This window comes from Hypomesus nipponensis, chromosome 20, assembly GCF_054491055.1.
Source record: "Hypomesus nipponensis isolate SF chromosome 20, ASM5449105v1, whole genome shotgun sequence".
NCBI classification, from domain to species: Eukaryota; Metazoa; Chordata; class Actinopteri; order Osmeriformes; family Osmeridae; genus Hypomesus; species Hypomesus nipponensis.
The window spans coordinates 9,520,001-9,542,731 of record NC_140380.1 but is presented as its reverse complement, the minus strand read 5'-3'; the positions used below and the strand labels follow the sequence as shown (position 1 = coordinate 9,542,731).

Genomic DNA, 22,731 nt, shown 5'->3' with positions numbered 1-22,731 from the left:
CCGGAACAGCGGACAATGTGCAGTGATAGCAAGGTCAGCTAGCTAGAACATCTGTCCATGAATATCTGGCACTCTGTCTGGCAAACCAGTCAAATACAACTATTCAGCGTTGACCATCTATAAACAACTTGTATATCAACACACATGAATTAACATTACTGAATTGGGTTTGTGTCCTCTCTCTCCTATCTCTCTGTCTCTCTGTCTCTCTCTCACTCTCTCTCTCTCTCTCTCTCTCTCTCTCTCTCTCTCTCTCTCTCTCTCTCTCTCTCCCTCTCTCTCCTCTCTCTCCCAGGTCCAAGATTAGGTGGCGCTGAAAGTGTGTCGCTAATGCCAGGAATCCGTGCGTGAAGCCAGTGCTACACACGGCTTCGATACCATTCGCTGTCGGACTCACACACACACACACGCATCTACCAGCCATCCTGGTCCAGGATGGTAGCAGTCTTTGTGGTGTGCTTGTTCAGTCTCTGCCTGTCAGACGGGCTGCCCACCAGAGCCGTCGGAGGAGAGGATGGAAGTCCTAAAGGTAAAAGATCACATGATTTTACGAACTTATTATCGTACGTGCCAGGTACCGAACTAACTACTGCGCCTGGTAGCTGAGATTTGGTTACTTTGCGCTGTGTTTGGTAAATCGTTCCTCGACTGACCACCGGAACACCGTCAGAACTACACGTCCGATCCTTGATTTACTGATGTACTTCATAAACGCCCAATTTTTTTAAAAACACGGCTCTGGATTAAAATGTTGGGTCAAATAAATCAGAAAACGCCATGGCAACGACCTCAGGGATGTCGGTCCCTGTCACGGCGCCTGCGTACGCCACGGCTCATTCACACGCGCCTCGGAGAAGCGTCGCATGAAGAATCAGGGCAACACAGGCCCGCCAGGGCCTCGCACAGGCAGGCTGGCGTAAGGGAGAGGCGAGGCCCAAGGTGACAGGAAGGAGAGAGAGGCTGTAATGCATTTTTTTGGGGGGTGGGGGGGGTGTGAGGGAGTGTGGGGTTGCGGGTGAAAAAAGAGCTCCCGTTGTTTTCGGTCGCAGTAAACCGCGCCACCCGATCTATGCAGTGCCCAGAGGCTCGGAAGTGTAAATCTGTCTGGCTGGTTGCCAGACGGGAGGAGAGTGTTAAAGGGGGGGGGGGGGGGGGGGGGAGAAGGGGGAGGGAGGGGTGCTTTCCGAACACGCGCCTGTCTTGGTTTACCACCTGAAACCGAGCTCATCTCAGCTTGCAGTCTTGTTATGATGTGTGGAGATTGAGGACAGGCAACACTCAGGGCTGCCCTGAGGGGCCAGCTCTGGGGTCCTCTCTCTCTCTCTCTCTCTGTTTCTCTCTCCCCCTCTCCCTCTCTCTTTCTGTCTCTCTCCCTCTATATTTATCGCTCTCTTGTTCTTTGTAGAATTTCTCTTATTTGCTGATCTCTGCTGTGAAAAAGAAGGGTTTATTACATATCTATAACTGTGTGTGTCACTGAGAGTGAATTTATCTAGGGGAGTTCAATCCCTGGGAGTTAAAGACTGACCTGGTGCAGTTCCTCAAAGTACCCACAATGCACCACCAGGACACTGCCAGGAAAGTTCAGAGTCAGTTGACAACAGCGGGCATTCAGCATCGCAAAGCCACCCAGGAAACAGAGAGAGAGGCAGAGAGAGAGAGAGAGGCAGAGAGAGAGAGAGGCAGAGAGAGAGAGAGAGAGAGAGAGAGAGAGAGAGAGAGAGAGAGATGGAGAGACACATATTTATCACCCTAAGGCAAGGAGTGAAATGTGTGCTGTGCCACAGAGACTGCCCCTCACAGGTATAACAGACCCTATACCAGGACGTGAATATGCCCTTCATCACTATGAAAGGAGCTTTGAATTCAACCCTTTCACGTTAATGTCGGAGATTTCCGGACATGCAGTGCTGAGGTCTGGATCAGTGTGTGATTTAGCACCACAGGGCCCGATAATAATCACACTGAGACCTCCTTCAGTACTCCGAAAGATTAAGACGGGACTTAACTGTCTTGAATGTGACGAGGATTTCTCCACCGGGAACCATGCCGACGTACTGATCGCTGAACTGAAGCGATAGCCTACATATTATGAAAGAGAGGAGTGCATTTGGTGGTCAAGCTCTGTCGAGAGAGATGAACCATAGAAAGAAAGAATGAGGGGAGGGAAAGAGAGAAAAAGCCGTAGAGAGAGAGAGAGAGAGAAGGGGAGGGAGACAGAACGAGAGAGAGAGAGGAAGAAGAGAATGAAAGAGAGAGGGAAAGATAGGTAGAGAGAGACAGACAGACTATGGAGGATAGTGTCCCTCCAGCACAGTGACTCTGGTGGGAAGGTTTGTTTGTGTTGTGCGTTGCCCCCTTAGTCCTCACTGACTATTCACACTCAGTCGTGAGTTCAACTGAAGGCCAGTTCAGCCTGGGTTTCCACAAGTTCATTAGCATGGGACTGTGTGTGTGTGTTTGAGACAAGAGAGGCGTGTGTGTGTGTTCACATGTGCATGAGTGTGTGTGAATGAATGAATACTCTATGCAGTGTTGTTCAAGGAGCGCACTGAATAGTCATGGTTTGGTTAGTAGATAGTCGGACACACCTAACAGGAGATTCGACAAAACTTTGAGCCAGTGCATTCTGGGTAATGCTCCATTGTGTAACACAAAATACCAGGACAACTTAATTCCAATTCCTCCCATCTCCCTTGGCCAATCACAGAAGATCCTTGTGGATTTGATTTTATTGGCCAAAGCTGTTGTGTTTCCATGCTTAGCCTATGGGAGTATAATGCCAGCATTATGTCCAGGTCTGGGTTGTCGTACACCGGGGAAACAGGGTCATTCTGTTCTCCTGCATGTATTTAGTTGCCGTTAGTTGCTGTCAGTCAGTTCACCAGTCATTAAGCCAGTCACCTAGCAATCCAGCCAGTCAGTCAGTCAATCACAAAGCCAGCCCGCTAGCCAGCAAGCTAGCCAGTCAGTCAATCACAAAGCCAGCCAGCTAGCCAGCAAGCTAGCCAGTCAGTCAGTCAGTCAATCACAAAGCCAGCCAGTCAGTCACCTAGCAATCCAGCCAGTCAGTCAGTCAATCACAAAGCCAGCCAGCTAGCCAGCAAGCTAGCCAGTCAGTCAATCACAAAGCCAGCCAGCTAGCCAGCAAGCTAGCCAGTCAGTCAGTCAGTCAATCACAAAGCCAGCCAGCCAGCTAGCCAGCAAGCTAGCCAGTCAGTCAATCACAAAGCCAGCCAGCTAGCCAGCAAGCTAGCCAGTCAGTCAGTCAGTCAATCACAAAGCCAGCCAGCTAGCCAGCAAGCTAGCCAGTCAGTCAATCACAAAGCCAGCCAGCTAGCCAGCAAGCTAGCCAGTCAGTCAGCCAGTCAGTCAGTCAGTCAGTCAATCACAAAGCCAGCCAGCTAGCCAGCAAGCTAGCCAGTCAGTCAATCACAAAGCCAGCCAGCTAGCCAGCAAGCTAGCCAGTCAGTCAGTCAGTCAATCACAAAGCCAGTCAGTCAGTCAGCCAGTCAGTCAGTCATCACACTCCCAGTAACAGAGGGCTTGTGACTGAGCTCTAACAGGAAGCAATCAGACAGACGATTATCCTGGGATAGCTTTTTTTCTGTGTGAGGGGCCAGGACAGGCATTTGGTTGAACAGACGAGCAAGCGAACAGGCTGGCAGGCGGGCGGTTGGCGCTGTGCGACACGCTAGCCCAGTCCTCTCAGTGCACTCTATCACCAGGGCAGTGGCAGTTCTAGACACATTTTACTGGGGGGGCCAAGGGGGGGGGGGGGCACATAAAAAATTGGAAAGAAATGATATTTAAACATTAAATAATTTAATTTGGCTTTACATTCAAATCATACAAACGGCTCTGGCTCTCCCTCTTCCAGCTCCTCAGCTCTCTCAATACCTTGATATGGAAATTTCTCTGACTTTTTTTATTTACTGGGGCAAAAAAAGATGACCATTCCTCGGTTCATGATGAATACTAGCAGAAGAAAAAACGTGTAAAAAAAGAAAGAAAAAAAAATATTTTTATTCAGTCAGCTCAGGGGGGCCACGGGCGGGGCAGGGACATTTTTACAGGGGCCCTGGCCCCTGTAGGTCCCCGTGTAGAACTGCCCCTGCACCAGCCCACACTAAAGAACAAACCCAGCTGGGGACAGAATACACGGTGGTGGAGTATTTAGAGTGGATGTAGTAAAGATTTGGGGATGTTTCGTGTAACAGTCTTGTCTACGATTCTCCTCCTTTCCTCTGCTCTATTCTCTCCTGCTCTCCTCCTACAGACCTGAGGACATCCAGGCCTCTCATCGTACCAGGGTACCCAGAGAACACCACTGCTGTGCTGGGCGGAGAGGCCAGGCTGGTGTGCAAGGTCCACCGCCCGGCCTCCACCAGCGTCCTGTGGCTGAGGAGGGACGAGGGAGAGAGCGTCCTCCGAGTCTTAACGGTAAGGAGACGAACCGACCCGTATCAGAGACATGGTCACACAAACTCAGATCCAGTTCCCACTATTCAGCTCTGCCCCACAGAAGGTTGAACAGTTCCCTAGCTGAAGGACTTGCTACATCCTATGGATTCCTACTCTAGGTGTTCAGGCTGAGCGGTTAGGGAATCGGGCTAGTAATCTGAAGGTGGCCAGTTCGATTCCTGGCCGTGCCAAATGACTTTATGTCCTTGGGCAAGGCACTTCACCCTACTTGCCTCGGGGGGGGGGGGAATGTCCCTGTACTTACTGTTAGTCGCTCTGGATAAGAGCGTTTGCTAAATGACTAAATGTAAATGTTCCACAGCAGCAGCACCTCCAGGCCTGTCTCTGACCTCTCCGTCTCCCCCCTCCCTCCTCCCTTGTCTCCCCCCACCTCCCCTCCCCTCCCAGGTGCTCCAACAGAGCAACGCGTCCAAGCTCCACACACTGACCCTGTCCAACGTGAGCCTGGGGGACGCGGGGGAGTACGTGTGCCTGGCTGAGACGAGCCACGGTGGAAAGGAGTTCCAGGCCGCCCAGTCCGCCTGGCTCCGCGTCCTACCTGGTGAGGCGGCCGCGATGGGTCTAGGGGGGGGAAGCTTAGCGGGTAGAGTGTTTTGACTGTGGGTCTAATCGGTCCCGGGTTCCCCGACATCTCAACTCGTCACTCTGCGTGTCTGATTGTCCTGACGGGAGGTTTTTGGTGTCCTCTTTAGGAACTCTCATCTCTCGTTCCCCGGACAAGAATTCTGCCGTCGAGGTTCCAGCAGGTAAATAATAAGTCTTAGTTTTAGTTGAACTAGAGTGTGCTGGAGCTGGGGGGAACAGTCTAGAACGGTGGAAATGGAGAGCTTCTCTCCCGGTCGGACAGGAGAGCTCTCCAGCGTGTCTCAGACAGTCAGTGAACCATCAGCACCCTGTCAGCTCTCTACGGATGGCCGTCCACAATCCCAAGCTGACATGTTCATTAGCTCCATTCTTCTTCTCTCTCTCTCTCTCTCTTTCTGTCTCTCGCTCGTTCTCTCTCTCCCTTTCTTCATTGGCGGGCCCTGTGTCTAGCTGCCTGCTCTCGCTCCCACAATGATGTTCCCGGAACAAAGCAAGTAGAGGTGAAGGGCAGGGGAGGGGGTGGGAGGGGAGGGGGGGGGGGTCAGGACTCCCAAGTCGCCATGGCAACCTCTTATTGTGTGCGCTTCGACCAAGGGGAAGAGTAATGGGGCCGGCAGTTGAAAGGTCATAGTTGAGGGGATGGTCACTCTCTTTAGAGTGAGACAAGACACACGGATGATTGGCCTGCGAGTGTGCGGGCGTGCAAGGAGAGTGTGAGTATGTGTGTGTGTGTGTGTGCGACCGGGGTCAGCAGGGCTAACGCATGTTTCACGTCGCTCTCAAACAGATGTTCTGGACGACCTGAGCGAGGACACCGTGGAACACCTGCTGCTGGAACCGGGAGATGTCCTGGAGCTGCGCTGCGACGCCAGGCTGCCCGGGCCCGTCGTCTGGTACAAGGATGGCGCGCGCGTCCAGCACACGCCGCGCGTGCAGATCCGCGGCGTCGTCATGGAGATCACGGACGTGACGTACGAGGACTCGGGCGTGTACGTGTGCATCCTGCGGGGAACCAGACAACCCCTGCGGAACTTCACCATCACCGTGGCAGGTCAGAACCCTGATTGGTCGATCGGCCGAGCGGTTGATGATTGGCTGATTTGTGCGCGTCGTTTCACGATGCCGTCGTTGCGTCGACGTTTGTTGTGTTACAGATGCTCTCGGGTCAGGTGACGACGACGAGGACAGCGGATTGGAGGATGCACCGACTGAGCTGGAGAACGACCAGGTGTACTTCTCAAGAGGTGAGCTGATTGGTTGATTGGCTGATTTGTGCCACAGGCATCACAGGAATATGACGACCAAACGGCCCGGTCACCGTGTTGTAACTCCTCCCTGTGTCGCCTCTCAGGACCCTACTGGACCCACACCCAGCGCATGGAGCGCAAGCTGTACGCCGTTCCCGCCGGCAACACCGTCAAGTTCCGCTGCCCGGCCATGGGCAGCCCACTGCCCACCATCCGCTGGCTGAAAAACGGCCGCGAGTTCAGGGGGGAACACCGCATCGGGGGCATCAAGGTGAGGAGAGAGAGAGATAGAGAGAGAGAGAGAGAGGGGGAGAGAGAGATAGAGAGAGAGAGTGAGAGAGATAGAGAGAGATAGAGAGAGATAGAGAGAGAGGGAGGGAGAGACAGGAAGTTGTGACGGCATTGGTCAAGCCTTTTTCAAATGCTTTGTCTTCGCCTCACGACCGTGACACGCTGGCCCCTTTAAGAATGCAACCCTGTCCTGAATGTTGACCCTGTGTCTCTCCGAGGACTGTTGCCACGGAGACAGACAGACAGGAGCAATAAACAGCATCTGAATCTATAGAAACGAGGCAAAGCTCTGACAGACCTTTTATTTAACTCATGTCTAACCCGTTGCCCCCCCCCCCCCCTCCCCCCTCTCTCTCTATTAGCTGAGACATCAGCACTGGAGTCTGGTGATGGAGAGTGTCGTCCCTTCCGACCGTGGGAACTACACTTGCCTGGTGGAGAACAGATATGGTTCCATCGCCCACAGCTACCTGCTGGACGTGCTCGGTAAGAGCCAAGATCACACGCTCCAGAGGAACACCCTCAAAGCCTGGTCCTTCTCACATCGAGCACTCACATTCGATTTGAAGCCAGGGTCTCCTGAAGCCTGGAATGAACTCACTAGGGCCTGGAGTCTCTGTGTGTGTTTGTGTGTGTGTGTTTGTGTCGGGGTGAAGGAGGGGAAGCCTGAGGTGTGACTGTGGTGGGGGTAGAGGTGGGGGGGAGAGGGGGGGGACGATGGCGTCAGCCTCGTTGGCGGGCAAGCGGACCGCCAGGCGTCCATACCAGGTTTCCCCGTGACCTTCGACCTTCCTCGCTGCCCGACTCAGGGTCATCCGCCACCTCTGGAGCGCGTGAGGGTGAAAAGAGCATGCAGGGTAAAGAGAACAGAGACAGAGAGACAGAGAGAGAGAGGGAGGGAGACAGAGAGAGAGAGACAGAGAGAGAGAGGGAGGGAGACAGAGAGAGAGAGAGAGAGAGAGAGAGGGAGGGAGACAGAGAGAGAGAGAGAGAGAGAGGGAGACAGAGAGAGAGAGAGAGAGGGAGGGAGGGAGGGAGAGATTGAAGAAAAGAGCGAGAGACAGAAAGAGATAGAAAGAGCGAGAGACGCGAAGACTTCAAAGTCCCAGAGTGCTGTGCGCCAGCCTGTTAATAAAACCAATTAGCGAGAGACAGAGACTGACTGGGCCGAGCTCAGAGGCGCTGGCACCCCCCCCCCTCTCCCCCCCCCTCCTCCCGTCAGATTAGCATGGCTCGTTATCACGTCTATCTCCCTTTATGCCTCTCAAACACTCGCACAAAAGCCCCGAGCCTGGAGCCAGTGTTTCCCCGGGAGGCAGGCTATATTTAGTGGGCTTGTACTCGCGGTGTCTGCTGCCGTATCTGTGTGAACGCCGGACCTACTCCGTCGGAGACGAGACGCGCTCCGCTGATCACAGGAATCTCTCTTGGCGGCGTGTCCCTGCCTGAACTTTGAACTATTTCCCCGGGCAAGTGGGAATCCTCTTTTTGGCTCGATTGGCCGCCTAACTGCATTCTCTGTTTCTCCCTCTCCTGCCTCCCTCCGTCCCTTCCAACCCTCCCTCTCCTCCCTCCAGAGAGATCCCCTCACAGGCCCATCCTCCAGGCAGGCCTGCCTGCCAACACCACTGCGCTCCGGGGCTCAGACGTGCAGTTCTTCTGCAAGGTCTACAGCGACGCCCAGCCGCACATCCAGTGGCTGAAGCACATCGAGAGGAACGGAAGCCGCTACGGAGCGGACGGAAGCCCCTACGTCCAGATCCTCAAGGTAGGGAGCGCTCCTCCGTTTCACCCCCTAGACAGGCGAGATTATGGGTGATGGCGATGTAGGAGTCAGATGGCTGAGCGGTGAGGGAGTCGGGCTAGTAATTTGAAGGTTGCCAGTTCGATGCCCCCGCCGGGGCCAAATGACGTTGTGTCCTTGGGCAAGGCACTTCACCCTACTTGCCTCGGGGGGGGGAATGTCCTTGTATTTACTGTAAGTCACTCTGGATAAGAGCGTCTGCTAAGTGACTAAATGTAGGGATGAGGATTTACGGTGATGATGATGATGAAGGGTCCTAACAGCGCCTGTTCCTCTGTGCAGACGGGCAGTTTGAACATGTCGGAGGTGGAAGTTCTTTACCTGACCAACGTGACCATGGAGGACGCGGGCGAGTACACCTGCCTGGCCGGGAACTCCATTGGCTACTCACACCAGTCCGCCTGGCTCACCGTCCTATCAGGTACGACTCCGACACACACCACAACCCAGACAGCCTATCGACGAACTGGCTAACCGCCTCACAGGTTCGAAAGTTCAATGGCTAAAACTGACTTTGATGTTTGCGTTGTTTCAGAGGAGGACGATGAGATGGACCTGATGGAGACCAAATACACCGACATCATCATCTATGCCTCCGGCTTCCTGGCGCTGGTCATGGCCATCGTCATCGTGGTTCTGTGTCGCATGCAGGCCCACCCCAGCAGGGAACCCTTCGACGTTCTCCCCGTCCAGAAGCTCTCCAAGTTCCCCCTGCGCAGACAGGTAGGCCTTCCCCCCCCAGACCTTTGACCCAGGAACTCTCCCGGCTCAGATGCTATCGCTAACGCTAAAGTCACTGTGCTGAGTTTTCAGGCAACGCTAGGCTGATAATGCTAACGTGTCGCTAACACTACGATCCCCATGCTACTCGATGGCCGATGCTAATGCTACCTAGCCTAGGTCCATGCTAACCCTGTTTCCTCTCCGCGTCACCACAGTACTCGGTGGAGTCCAACTCTTCGGGGAAGTCCAGCGCGTCGCTGATGCGCGTGGCGCGGCTCTCCTCCAGCTGCTCCCCCATGCTGGCCGGCGTCATGGAGTTTGAGCTGCCCTACGACCCAGAGTGGGAGTTCCCTAGAGAGAAGTAAGATCTTTAATCAGCTCCCCCCGCCCCCACCCCTCCTAACCCTAACCCCCACCCCTCCTTTCTGTAGGCCCCTCTGAATGTAGAGTCTGAAGGATTACAAACATGGTCTTTTGCCTCTTAATGCCTGCAATGCAGTGAAGAAAACTATACGACATCGATAATGTTTAGCTGCAGCTGTGGCCAGTGCAGCTGGCCTCTCTAACAGTACAGCTGCCCCCCCGCCCCCCCCCCCCCCCCCCCCAGTTGAAATGCTCTAGAACCTTCTGTGTGTGTTTGGTGGAGGGGTTCCTGTGCTGACTGAGGTTGTGTGCTTGGTGGAGGGGTTCCTGTGCTGACTGAGGTTGTGTGTCTGCAGTCTGACGCTGGGGAAGCCCCTGGGCGAGGGCTGCTTCGGTCAGGTGGTCCGCGCCGACGCCTACGGCGTCAACAAGGACGGCCATGAACATGCCTCCACCGTGGCCGTCAAGATGCTCAAAGGTACGAGGCTCCACCCCTCTCCGAGGCTCCGCCTCTCAGAGACTCCGCCTCTTCGTTTCTCCACACACAAGTTCCCATGTTGGTCGGAAGTCGACTCGAAGCTGACGTGTGTGTGTTTGTTTTGTTGCCTTAGACGACGCCACAGACAAGGACCTGGCGGACCTGATCTCGGAGATGGAGCTGATGAAGGTGATGGACAAGCACAAGAACATCATAAACCTGCTGGGAGTCTGCACACAGGATGGTTAGTGAGCCTTGACGATGTCAACGACAGACACTTTAGCGTTAGTTAGCAGTTAGCGTGTCAGTACCGACAGCCCTGCAACTTCCACTGACTGACCCTCCCTCCCTCCCTCCCTCCCTCCCTCCCTCCCTCCCTCCCTCCCTCCCTCCCTCCCTCCCTCCCTCCCTCCCTCCCTCCCTCCCTCCCTCCCTCCCTCCCTCCCTCCCTCCCTCCCTCCCTCCCTCCCTCCCTCCCTCCCTCCCTCCCCCAGGTCCCCTGTATGTGCTGGTGGAGTACGCCTCCAAGGGCAGCCTGAGGGAGTATCTCCGTGCCCGCCGGCCCCCGGGCATGGACTACACCTTCGACGTGACCAAAGTGCCCGAGGAGCAGCTCACCTTCAAAGACCTGCTGTCCTGTGCCTACCAGGTGGCCCGGGGCATGGAGTACCTGTCCTCCAAACGGGTGAGTCTGCCTTACCTGCACCTATCTCTCTCTCTCTCTCTCTCTGTCTCTCTGTTTCTCTCTCTCTCTCTGTCTCTCTGTTTCTCTCTCTCTGTCTCTCACTCTATGTCGCGCTCTCTTTTGTTAGTCTCTCTCTATCTTTATGTCTCTCTCTGTTTCTTTAGTCTTGTTTTTCTATCTCCTCTCAATCTCTCTGTCCTCATGTGTGTAAGCATCTCCCCCTGGCTTGGCCTTAAAGTGAAGTTAGTTGGGGGGGGGGGGGTTATATGGGCTGTCATTTAAGACGGGTCATTTAAGACTTCATTTAGGGGCTGGTCATTTAGGGCTGCCCTTTTAGCTCTCTCCTTTATATGTCCTACTTGGCCTTCAAATAGACTATCTTGGCCTTGGGGGCTTTGAATCACATGTGGTCATTTATACCCCCCCCCCACCCCACCCCCTTCTGCTTCTCATTCTTCTACACTGCTTTATAGAACACTCCCCTCTCCACACACATATTATACCCTCTTCCCTCCCTCCCTCCACACACACACACACACACATTATATCCTCCTCCCTCCACACACACACACAAACACACACACACACAAACACACACACAAACACACACAGTATACCCTCCTCCCTCCCTCCACACACACACACACACTATACCCTCCTCCCTGTACTCTCTGGGCAGTCTGGATTCTCTTATCAACACGTCTCTGTGTGTGTGACAGGCGCTACGCACTCCACTGTGGAGTGACTGTCTGGTTGAACTGTGCTCTACTCTACTGAACTTCAACTGTGCTCTGCTCTACTCTAATGAACTGTGCTCTGCTCTACTGAACTGTGCTCTGCTCTACTCTACTGAACTGTGCTCTGCTCTACTCTACTCTACTATACTGTGCTCTGCTCTACTCTACTGAACTGTGCTCTGCTCTACTATACTGTACTCTGCTCTACTCTACTATACTGTACTCTACTGAACTGTGCTCTGCTCTACTTTACTATACTGTACTCTGCTCTACTCTACTATACTGTACTCTACTGAACTGTGCTCTACTCTACGATACTGAACTGGGCTCTGCTTTACTCTACTGAACTGTGCTCTGCTCTACTTTATTGAACTGTGCTCTGCTCTACTGAACTGGGCTCTACTCTACTCTGCTCCGTTTTACTTTGTTCTACTCTACTCTGCTCTGCTCTACTCTGCTCTGCTCTACTCTACTGCACTCTGCTCTACTCTACTGCACTCTGCTCTACTCTACTGCACTCTGCTCTACTCTACTGCACTCTGCTCTACTCTACCTGTCTGCACTTTGCTGGGGCTTTGTCCCTTTTAGCACTGCCATAAATCTGTTAGCAAACAGACAGAGAGTGTGTCTAGACCTGGCATCGGGTTTCTGTGTGTGTGTGTGTGTGTGTGTGTGTGTGTGTGCAGGAGAATGCAGCAGTCTGCTACACCATCCAACACAAGGAGCCCACAAAAGCCCCAGGCCTGTGCCCTCAAATACCAGCGCTATTTCCAACGTTAACTAAAATAAACTTAATGACATCCACTGAAATCCGGCAAACAGGCTTGTGTTTTTCGCACAAAGGTTGTTTTTCGCCCCACAAACCTCCGGGCTCTCTAAAAAGTAGAGTTTAATTTTGTTGCGTTGGCTAAAAGGAGACTTGATGTTGACTCAGGACCCTGTGTGTTTGTTTGGAGCGGCGAGGGCGCTTCTATCTTCCTGCCGAACCACAGTCAGAGCAGACGAGAAGGCCTGTAATTGCAGGAGGATAAATGCAGGAGACCGTTTCGTAAACATCAAACATTTGTGTCAGACGTTTGACTGTGTTCCCTGGCTGAACCTTGGTCTAACTCTAACTCTCTCTCCCTCTCCCTCTCTCTCTCCCTCCCACCCTCTCTCTCTCTCTCTCTCTCTCTCTCTCTCTCTCTCTCTCCAGTGCATCCACAGAGATCTGGCTGCCAGGAACGTCCTTGTCACAGATGACAACGTAATGAAGATCGCTGACTTTGGCCTGGCCCGGGGAGTGCATCAGATAGACTACTACAAGAAAACCACCAACGTGAGCACACATGCTTGCCTCCCCCCTGCCTCCCTCTGTCCTCCCTTCTCTCTCCCCCGACTCTCCCTGTCTGCCCGGTCACCTCATTTCCCCCCTCTGTCTCCCTGCTCCTCCCCCGCCTCCCCCACCTCCCCCCTCTCCACTCTGGCCTGTGTTTGCAGCTTTAATGCTCTTAAAGACAGATGTTTGATGTTGGTACCCGATTGGCAGCTGAATTAATGGGACATAATTGGACGGAGGGAGGGCAGCAACAAAGGGGGGGGGGGAGTATGAATAAAAGAAGGATGGGGGAGTGGCTAACGTTCTGCTTGCGTTCCTATTGGCAGGGCCGGCTGCCAGTCAAGTGGATGGCTCCGGAAGCTCTCTTCGACAGAGTCTACACACACCAGAGCGACGTGTAAGTCGCAACTGACAACACATCACACTTACGACACACAAAAAACCCACACATTCAGTCCCCCCCTTTGGATCACAATGACCCAAAAGTTCACAACGACCCATCGTTGTGTTACGACAACTTTACCCAAAACAAAAACAAATAAAAAGCATTTTCCTTTTAAGCTTTGCGCTGTGGGGGGTCTGAGACAGCCCGACGGTTAAAAGAAAATGCTTCACTTAATGTTTGCATGAGGTAAAGTTGTCGGAAACACGATGGTGGGTCGCAATGACTGAAGGGTCACAATGACCCGAAGATAACTCAAGGGTTAAATGACTACATCGGTTATTCTTATCGTCGTATTGACACATGTGCCCCTGCTGTCCTGCAGGTGGTCCTTCGGGGTGCTGCTGTGGGAGATCTTCACCCTGGGGGGGTCTCCGTATCCGGGCATCCCTGTGGAGGAGCTTTTCAAGCTGCTGAAGGAAGGACACCGCATGGACAAGCCCTCCAACTGCACCCACGAGCTGTAAGTGGCCGCCATGACACCCTCCCGACCTAGAAAGGAGGACCGTGCCGTGTGGTGTTAGCGTGCAAGCGACCCCGGGTTCGATTCCCTCTGTCCCACGCGGTCAAGATTGTCTTTGTCAAGATATCATTTTAAAACAGTTTTTTAATTGAGTTAACCTGACCTCTTTCTCTCTCTTTTTCTATTTATTTTCTCCCTCCCTCCCTCCCTCCCTCCCTCCCTCCCTCCCTCCCTCCCTCCCTCCCTCCCTCCCTCCCTCCCTCCCTCCCTCCCTCCCTCCCTCCCTCCCTCCCTCCCTCCCTCCCTCACCTCCCTCACCTCCCTCCCTCCCTCCCTCCCTCACCTCCCTCCCTCCAGGTACATGAAGATGCGTGAGTGTTGGCATGCTGTGCCCACTCAGAGGCCTACCTTCAAACAGCTGGTGGAGGAGCTGGACCGAGTGCTGCTCTCCATCTCCGACGAGGTGTGTGTTGGCTACTCACACACACACCCCTACACACACACCTACACACACACACCTACACACACATCTACACACACACCGGCACACCTACAATCTGCTGGCCAGATGTTTGTGGCTGTGGACACTAAGAGAATGAGGAAGGAACATAGTACTTAAATGTAAATTAACCATCCCCTCCTTCTCTTCCCTCCCCACTTCCCCCTCTCCTCTCCCCTCCTCTCCCCCCTCCACTCTCCTCCCCTTTGCTCCCCTCTCCTCCTCCCCTTTCCTCCCCTCCTCTCTCCTCTCCCCCCTCTCCTCTCCTCCCTCCCCTCTCCTCCCCTCTCCTCTCCTCCTCCCCTTTCCTCCCCTCCTCTCCCCTCTCCCCCTCTCCTCTCCCCCTCTCCTCTCCTCCCTCCCCTCTCCTTCCCTTTGCTCCCCTCTCCTCCTCTCCAGTACTTGGACCTGTCCACCCCCTTTGAGCAGTATTCCCCATCCTGCGAGGACACCTCCGGCTCCTGCTCCTCCGACAACGACTCCGTGTTCACCCACGACGCCCTCTCCACCGACCCCTGTCTCCTCGGTTACCACGACGTGCGCTCACGGGTAGACGGCAAGGCCGAGCCGCGGTAGAGAGACATGGGGGGGGGGGACGTTTGATTTGAAGGAGGTGACATCCCCAAGTTTTTGACAGAAAAAAAGCGGTACTTGGACTATTGGCTCTGGCACTGGACAATTGTGCTAACTTGGCACTCGGACGCCTGGTGACCTACACTTCGATCTTTCCTACCAGGTTGTTCCACAGTTTAAGGACAACTTTTCTTCCTGTTTTGATCGGGTCTGGGTTAAAAGGACGGACAGTGGTCTTGTATCAAACCCAGCTAAGCTAGTTTCAGAACAAAATCCAAACTGGGGGCCAAAACCCAGAAAAAGAAGTTTTAACAAAAGATTTATTTTGATATGAAAAAAAGAAAAGCTGATTGATGACTATAAATCTCTCTATATATAAGATTATTTTACATTTTTTTCGCTATTTAAAGTTGTCTTAAATCTCAGGATCTCTCGTTAACCTTGCTGTAAAGGCAACCAAGTGCCTGAATCTTTGATTTCCTATGAATATATTAGAATATTAAAATATTTTATGTACATATAAAAAAAGACAATTACCTTTATAAATTATTCTAAAAGATACAAAAATGAAGGTGTAACCCGAGACAAAAAAAAAAAAAAAACAGTATTCAGGCGTTTCAACTGCAAAGAAAAACTTGTCACTAGCCCTTTAGCTCCCTGTGTGTAAGCTTTTGGTAGGTACGCTAGGCTGGCTATTGTCATGTCATCCAGGAACCATTCCAGGAAGCACTCCACTCCCTTCTGCTTTCAGTTGTTGCATATATCAACAGTATGTTCTAGGATCCAGCCTTGAGAGGAAGGACAAAACCATTGAGAAGGGGAGAGAGGAGGGGAGGGAGGGGGGTGGGGGGGTGGAGGGATGGAGAGAGGAGGGGAGGGAGGGGGGGGGGATGGAGAGAGGAGGGGAGGGAGGGGGGGGGAGATACCCAGGCTCCAATCCTCTACTGTCACTGTGTGTTGTGTGAAACAACAGGTTCTGAGGAGTCTGAATGTGAATGGGCGACAATGGGGTACACTGTGATTGATTTCAAATGGGGGACGGTGGGGGGACCGGCTGGGACGCCGCCACCCTGCCCAGGCTACGAGCCGGACCCTCCAGACCAGCTGGACAATGGGGTCTTTGCAGACCTAATGGGTGTGACTGTGGGGCAGAGGGAGGGTGGGTGCAGGCTGAGGGGGGACAGAGAGAGAGAGGGCTAGCTAGGGGGAGAGGGTGGTGTTCGGGGGGGGGGGGGCAGAGAGGGGGCTAGCTGGAGGGGGGGGGGGTGGTATGTTCCTGAGCTTGAGTGCAAATGAAGAGTCCCTTATTATGGTAATGGAGCCCACTGTCATTATCTTTATCTTTCAATATACAGATGCTAATTCTGAGTCTTTCTGTGCCATTGGGGGGATAGCCCATTCTAGAACCTTCCGCTGGGGAATGGGGGAGGGGGGGGGGCACACAGATTTCGGTGTCTCCTGCGATGCTTCTCTCTCTCTCTACCCCCCTCCTCTCTCTCTTTCTCTCTCTCTCTCTCTTTACCCCCCCTCCTCTCTCTGTCTCTCTCTCTCACACACACAAACACACCAACCGCCAATGGAATCTTTTCTTTTTTTTATGCCTCAGAAAAGCATTTATTATAAAGGTTGATGAGATCCACTGGTCCAACAGTTTGTTGGTGCACGTGGGGAGGGAGGTGTCAGCAAGCCAGGTGTGCCCACCTGAGGACCAGCGAGAAGCGCTGGATGTAGGCTGGATCATTCAGCCCTTTTCTGTTGAGGTGGGATTTTTATTTTGTGTCATCTTTTCTTCTTTGTTTTTTTTTGGGGGGGGGGGGGAGCAACTTGAGCTTATTTTTTTCTGTGACGCAGCTATACCAACATAAGTCATCCAACTGAGAAACCAAACTGCCATTATCTTCTAGGGCCTGGGAGAACATGGCCGTCTCAATGTCAAAACTCGGATCTTTATAAACATGTTTCTGTTAGAATGAACCAGCCCCCTAAACAATACAATAATGGTCAGACTTAACCGAAGGACATTCCATTTATGTACTCCCAATTCAAGTGTAACAATCACAATGTTCTTAAACCTTTTCCTCAAGAGAATTATTTTAGAAATATCTAATTTATTTGTTTATTGTTTTGTTTTTATATGAAATAAAGTATAATTTAAAATACTTAATTTGTCCTTTTGTGATCTCATGTGAGCGGTGGGGGGGTAAAGACACAGGCAAAAGAGACAAACCAGAAGGAGGTATAAAAACATGCGAACGGAGGGACGAGTAAGCGCGAGCGAGCCAGAAAGAGAGAGAGAAAAGGAAGGAGAAAGATGGGGGAAGAGAGATGGGGAGGCAGGGTCAGAGGTTAAGGGCCAGGGGAGAGAGTACGTTGGGGATCTCAGTCCAGAGTCTTTCAAGAGTCTTTCAAGTGGCTGCGCTCAACCCCCAGCGCTCTGCTGACCGTCTCATCGCTCATGCGGAACTAATCATCGACCGGTCGCTCATCCAGCAGACGACCAGGGAAACATCCTCCCGCCCCCCTCCCAAACCCTCGTCTGCCCAGGCCACGGTGCTCTCCTCCTGGGCTGATGAAGGCCTGTGTCTGGGGGTGGTTAGGTTGAGAGGAGGGCTCCTGGTGGTCTGCCACAGCTGGAGAGCGATAAGGATAGGCCAGAGATCAACCACCACACCCTCCCCCCCCTCACATCTTTACATACTCTGGATGCCTGGATGGGGGGGGGGGGATGACGGCAGGTGTGTGTGAGAGTGTGTGTGTGTCTGTGCATGGGTGTGTTTCTGTGTGTGTGTCTGTGCGTGTGTGAATGCGTGCGTGTGTCTGTGCGTGTGGTTTGAAAAGGTGAGAGACGTGAACGGTGAGAAAGAACAGTTCCACAGAGCCGATAAGACAGGCAACGTGTTCCCGAGTCGTCCTGACCAGAGCAAGGGAAGGGTCTGGAGGGGTCAGAGGGGGCTTCTGACACATCTGAAGCCGGCCACACAACCAGGATTCCTGCTGCGGTCTCGCCGGCATACCTCAGTGAACCTGCGTTCATCCATGCATCGCCTCACATCTTCCCCCATGGAGCAAGCGGAACACTCTGGAAGGACTGCACAGGGGAGATAAGAGTGTGTGTGTGGTGAGTGTACCTGTGTGTGTGTGTGTGTGTGTGTGGTGTGTGCGTCTCTGGAGCAGGGTTTGAGGATGGTTTGTTTGTTAATAAACTGGTAGTTGTGATGTTGTTTAGTGTTTGAAACAGACACAATAGAACCAGAACTGAACCAGGCCAAAACTAGACCCTCATCCTGACTGGACCGGTGCAGACCGGACCAGACCAGACCGGACCAGACCAGATGGAGGAATTGCAGACTGGACACTGTAAAGAATGAGGAGCCTATGTGTGTAGTGTGGGATGAGAGGGTGGGGAGGGGGAGGATGGGGGTCAACCACACACACACACACACACACACACATGAGGACACACACACACACACACACAGTGGACTGAGCGAGCGAGTGTTGACTCAGTGGGAGCTATCTGCTGACTGAGTTCCCGCTCACTGCTGAGTGGAGACAGGAAGGGAGCAGCCGTCACAGTAGGAAGAAGAGATGCCTGCTGATCTGCCCACCTGACCACTCACACAGAGAGGAACAGACCAGGAGAGAGGGGGCAGAAGAAGGGGAGAGAGAGACAGACAGAGAGACAGGGAGAGAGAGACAGAGAGAGACGGAGAGAGAGAGACGGAGAGAGACGGAGAGAGAGACAGGGAGAGAGACGGAGAGAGAGACAGGGAGAGATAGACAGACAGAGAGACAGGGAGAGAGAGACAGAGAGAGACGGAGAGAGAGAGACGGAGAGAGAGACAGGGAGAGATAGACAGGGAGAGATAGACAGAGAGAGAGAGACAGAGAGACAGGGAGAGAGAGACAGACAGAGAGACAGGGAGAGAGAGACAGAGAGAGACGGAGAGAGAGAGACGGAGAGAGAGACAGGGAGAGATAGACAGGGAGAGAGAGACAGGGAGAGAGAGACAGAGAGAGAGACAGGGAGAGAGAGACAGAGAGAGAGACAGGGAGAGAGAGACAGAGAGACGGAGAGAGAGAGACGGAGAGAGAGACAGGGAGAGATAGACAGGGAGAGAGAGACAGGGAGAGAGACACAGAGAGAGAGAGAGACAGAGAGAGAGACAGGGAGAGAGAGACAGAGAGAGAGAGACAGGGAGAGAGAGACAGAGAAAGACAGGGAGAGAGAGAGGGAGACAGGGAGAGACAGAGGGAGAGAGAGAGGGAAAGAGAGACAGAGAGGAAAAAAAGAGAGGTGATAGGGAGGTAACATTAACATGGAATAGAGTGTTTTCTTTACTTTGGGAAGATATGAAACTGAAAGATAAATGTTCATCTAATCTCTAAGTCAAAATAACCATTCAAAATCCAATTATCTGAGGGGAATTTCAAATTATTTGACAAAGAGGGTGTATAATCTTCCTCTGGGTTCGGTTATCCTGGGCTTATGCATACCATGCCTATCTGAAGCTCTGTCAAGTCTCTCTGGATGAAAAATAAACGATCATGTTTAAAGTGTCTGCGGCTCCCATACACACACACACACACACACACACACACACAGTTCTTTGACAGAGCTTGAGAAGGTCTTTACCCCTCCCAGAACCAGCATACCTCACGGTTTTACGGCACCAAACATGGTAGTGTGTCTTTGGTGGAGACAGTCCCCTCCACCATCCACAGGCTGGCTTACTGTACCTGGACCATGTGCCTCTCAGCAGAAGGGAGGGGGTGTGTGTAGGTGTGTGTCTGTGCATATATGTGTGTGTGTAGGTGTGTGCGTGTATGTATCTGTGTGTGTTTAAGGTCTGAAGGCCGTGTGAAGCAGCTAGGGCCGGAGGATGGCTGTCATGTGTCTGATAGTCTCTTTCTCTCTCCTCTCTCTCTAGCTCTGTCTCTTTCTCTCTCTCTCCCTCTCTCTCTCTCTCTCTCTCCTCTCTCTCTCTCTTCTCCTCTCCTCTCTCTCTCTCTCTCTCTCTGTCTCTCTCTCTGTCTCTCTCTCTGTCTCTCTCTCTCTCTCTCTCTCTCTGTCTCTCTCTCTCTCTCTCTCTCCTCTCTAGTTATCTCTCTCCCCCTCCTGTTGTTTGAGTGTTAAATAACTCTATGTTAATGAGGAGTGTCAATCACCTGGAGAGGGAGACGTGTTTGAGGAGCAGAATGACCCCCTCTACACACACACACACACACACACACACACACAGCACTTCTCTGCCACGACTGAGGAAGCCATATCTCGCTCTGTGTCAACAGAGCAGTGTCTCGTTACGACAAACTATAAATCTCCTGGAAGAATGCTGGAGGAAGCAGACAGAGAGCCTCCGATCCACACTCACTCATCCCATATAGAGACACTCATCCTTTTACAGAGACACTCATCCCATATAGAGACACTCATCCCATATAGAGACACTCATCCTTTTACAGAGACACTCATCCCATATAGAGACACTCATCCCATATAGACACTCATCCCATATAGAGACACTCATCCCATATAGAGACACTCATCCCATACAGAGACACTCATCCCATATACAGACACTCATCCCATATACAGACACTCATCCCATATACAGACACTCATCCCATATAGACACTCATCCCATATAGAGACACTCATCCCATATAGACACTAATCCCATATAGAGACACTCATCCCACGTAGAGACACTCATCCCATATAGAGACACTCATCCCATATAGACACTCATTCCATGTAGAGAGACACATCCTTTTAGAGAGACACTCATCCCATATAGAGACAATCATCCCATATAGAGAGACAATCATCCTTATAGAGAGACATTCATTCATCCCATATACAGAGACACTCAACCCATATAAAGAGACACTCATCCAATTTCCGAGGAGAACTCATCCCATATAGAGACACTCTCGTCTCCAACGGAAGGACGTTGGAGTGGGACTCATCCCAAACAGAAGAGTGGGACTCATCCCAAACAGTAGGGACGTGCGCCCAGGGCCGTCTGGGTCCCGTCTGCGGAGTTTCCAGGCTCTGTCTAGCGTCAGGGCCACGAACACTTCCTGGTCCCTGTGTCTGCCGTGCCAAGCCCCCCCCCCTCCCCTCCAGCCGGACGCTGGCTGTCGTCCCCGCGCCGTCTCCAGGACAGGCGGCGGTTCGTTGTCGGGGTGATGGCCTGTCTTGACTTCGTCGGTGTATGCTGTCCTCTCTCATGAACCCCCCCGTTTAAAGGCGAACCTTGAAGCGTTGCACCCTGGACCAGTCATAAACACACAGCACGGCTTATCTGTGCGAACGTGTGTGTGTGTGTTTATGTGTGTGAGTGCGTGTGTGTACACTGTGTGCGTGTGTTTTGTATGTGTGACTCTGAGTGTGTTTAAATATGTGTGTGTTTATATGTGTGTGTGTGTCTGTGTGTGTAGTCGCTATCTGCGGTTCCCCGGAAGTGTTTGTGTACTTGTCTCCCCACAGAGCCGGGTCGATAAGAGAGTGTGTGGACACAGGATGTCAGGTCAGCAGGGAGACAACGCAGTCTGGCTTATCTCATCAAGCCACGCGTACTTAAATCACACACACACACAACACGGACACACACACACACTCGCACTCAAACGTGTGCACGCCAACAACAGACCCACACACGTACACCCGTGCACACACACACACACTCGTACACGTTCTTAGAAACGAGCCGCAGGATCCGTCTTGCGGTGATGACATCATCAGACTGTCCAAGTGCTGTCCCTGGTCAGAAGAGCTGAGTCGATGCTTCTGGTTAGTCTGAGGGAGCAGGGGGGGGAAGTGAAGCTGACAGTAGGAGAGGTCCGGTCGGCCCGGGGTCTGGAACAGCACCAGGACTGATTATGCAGAACCCCGAGCTGCCAGAGAGAGAGAGAGAGACAGAGAGAGAGAGAGAGAGAGAGAGAGAGAGAGAGAGACAGAGAGACAGAGAGACAGAGAGAGACAGAGAGAGAGACAGAGAGAGAGACAGAGAGAGAGAGACACAATGATCTGAGCCAGGATTCGACACGAGAGCCTGGGCCAAAACCACCAATTACTGAAGGAAACAGACAGCGTTCTCTGTCCTGTCTGTGGAAACAGCAGAGAGAGAGAGAGAGAGGAGGAGGAGGAGGAGGAAGGGGGGGGGCACAGAATTTGAAAAATGGTGGTTGAAATATCGGTTGAGATACTCGCGTGCGGCTGCGACCGCTCAACCAATCAGAAATGTGCTTGGCTCTGCAAGCCCCGCCCCAAAAGTTCCTGTGTTTTGGAAAAGTACAATCTCCAGAGTGGAGACTGAGTGGGTCCTGCTTTTTTTCCTCCCCCGTGATGGAAACGCAGTTCCGGAGGAAACTTCATGCTGTGGAAACATAGAGGGAGAGAGAGGGAGAGAGCAAGCAAGAGACAGAGGGAAATAGACTGAGAGAGACATAGAGAGAGAGAGAGACATAGAGAGAGAGAGACATAGAGAGAGAGACATAGAGAGAGAGAGACATAGAGACATAGAGAGAGAGAGAGAGACTGGATGTGTGCCATAGGAGGCGTGGTGAAGGCTGCTACAGAGTAGATCAACTAACCCTGGAGCAGAGGCCAGGGTCAGAGACCACAACACCCCCAGAAACACTAACCCTTCTGGGGGGGACCCTGTCACCCAGGGCTACTGTTACCCTGGAGGGAGAGAGGAGGGAGGACGGAGGGAAGGAGGGAGGGGCAGAGAGAGACACAGAATTGAGGAATGAGAGAGAAGGAGGGAGAGAAAGAGAGAGACGCAAAAGAAAACGTGAAAGATAGGAAAAGTGCGTGACAGTGAAGAGAGAAACGAGCTACCCCCGTACGTGAGAGCGAGGCAGAGGGAGCCAGAGAGAGAGGCAGAGAGAGGCAGCAGAGAGAGGCAGAGAGAGCCATCAGAGAGGCAGAGAGAACCAGCAGAGAGAGGCAGCAGAAAGAGCAAGCAGAGAGGCAGAGAGAGCCAGCAGAAAGGGCCAGCAGAGAGAGGCGGAGAGAGGCAGACAG

The 22,731-nt window shown here is 52.7% G+C and overlaps 1 protein-coding gene across 1 annotated transcript; it reads left to right on the top strand.

The window, feature by feature from the left end:
- The first annotated feature begins 307 nt into the window (after positions 1-307).
- fgfr4 (fibroblast growth factor receptor 4) lies at positions 308-15,025 on the top strand. Its single transcript, XM_084683495.1, has 20 exons — positions 308-529; positions 4,280-4,443; positions 4,873-5,026; positions 5,178-5,231; positions 5,858-6,121; positions 6,225-6,314; positions 6,422-6,588; positions 6,971-7,094; positions 8,186-8,376; positions 8,695-8,833; positions 8,948-9,135; positions 9,351-9,496; positions 9,855-9,976; positions 10,110-10,220; positions 10,471-10,661; positions 12,594-12,716; positions 13,043-13,113; positions 13,484-13,621; positions 13,979-14,084; positions 14,520-15,025. Exons 1-20 carry the CDS (start codon positions 436-438, stop codon positions 14,694-14,696), a joined length of 2,814 nt encoding a protein of 937 aa, XP_084539621.1. The 5' UTR covers positions 308-435; the 3' UTR covers positions 14,697-15,025.
- The last annotated feature ends 7,706 nt before the right edge of the window (positions 15,026-22,731 follow it).

What these genes read in the sequence shown, in the direction of transcription:
- fgfr4 (XM_084683495.1), top strand. Translation starts at nt 436, where the DNA reads ATGGTAGCAGTCTTTGTGGTGTGCTTGTTCAGTCTCTGCCTGTCAGAC. An exon ending in CTACCTGCTGGACGTGCTCG is followed by an intron (nt 7,095 to 8,185) that starts GTAAGAGCCAAG and finishes TCCTCCCTCCAG; the next exon opens with AGAGATCCCCTCACAGGCCC. An exon ending in TGGGAGTTCCCTAGAGAGAA is followed by an intron (nt 9,497 to 9,854) that starts GTAAGATCTTTA and finishes GTGTGTCTGCAG; the next exon opens with TCTGACGCTGGGGAAGCCCC.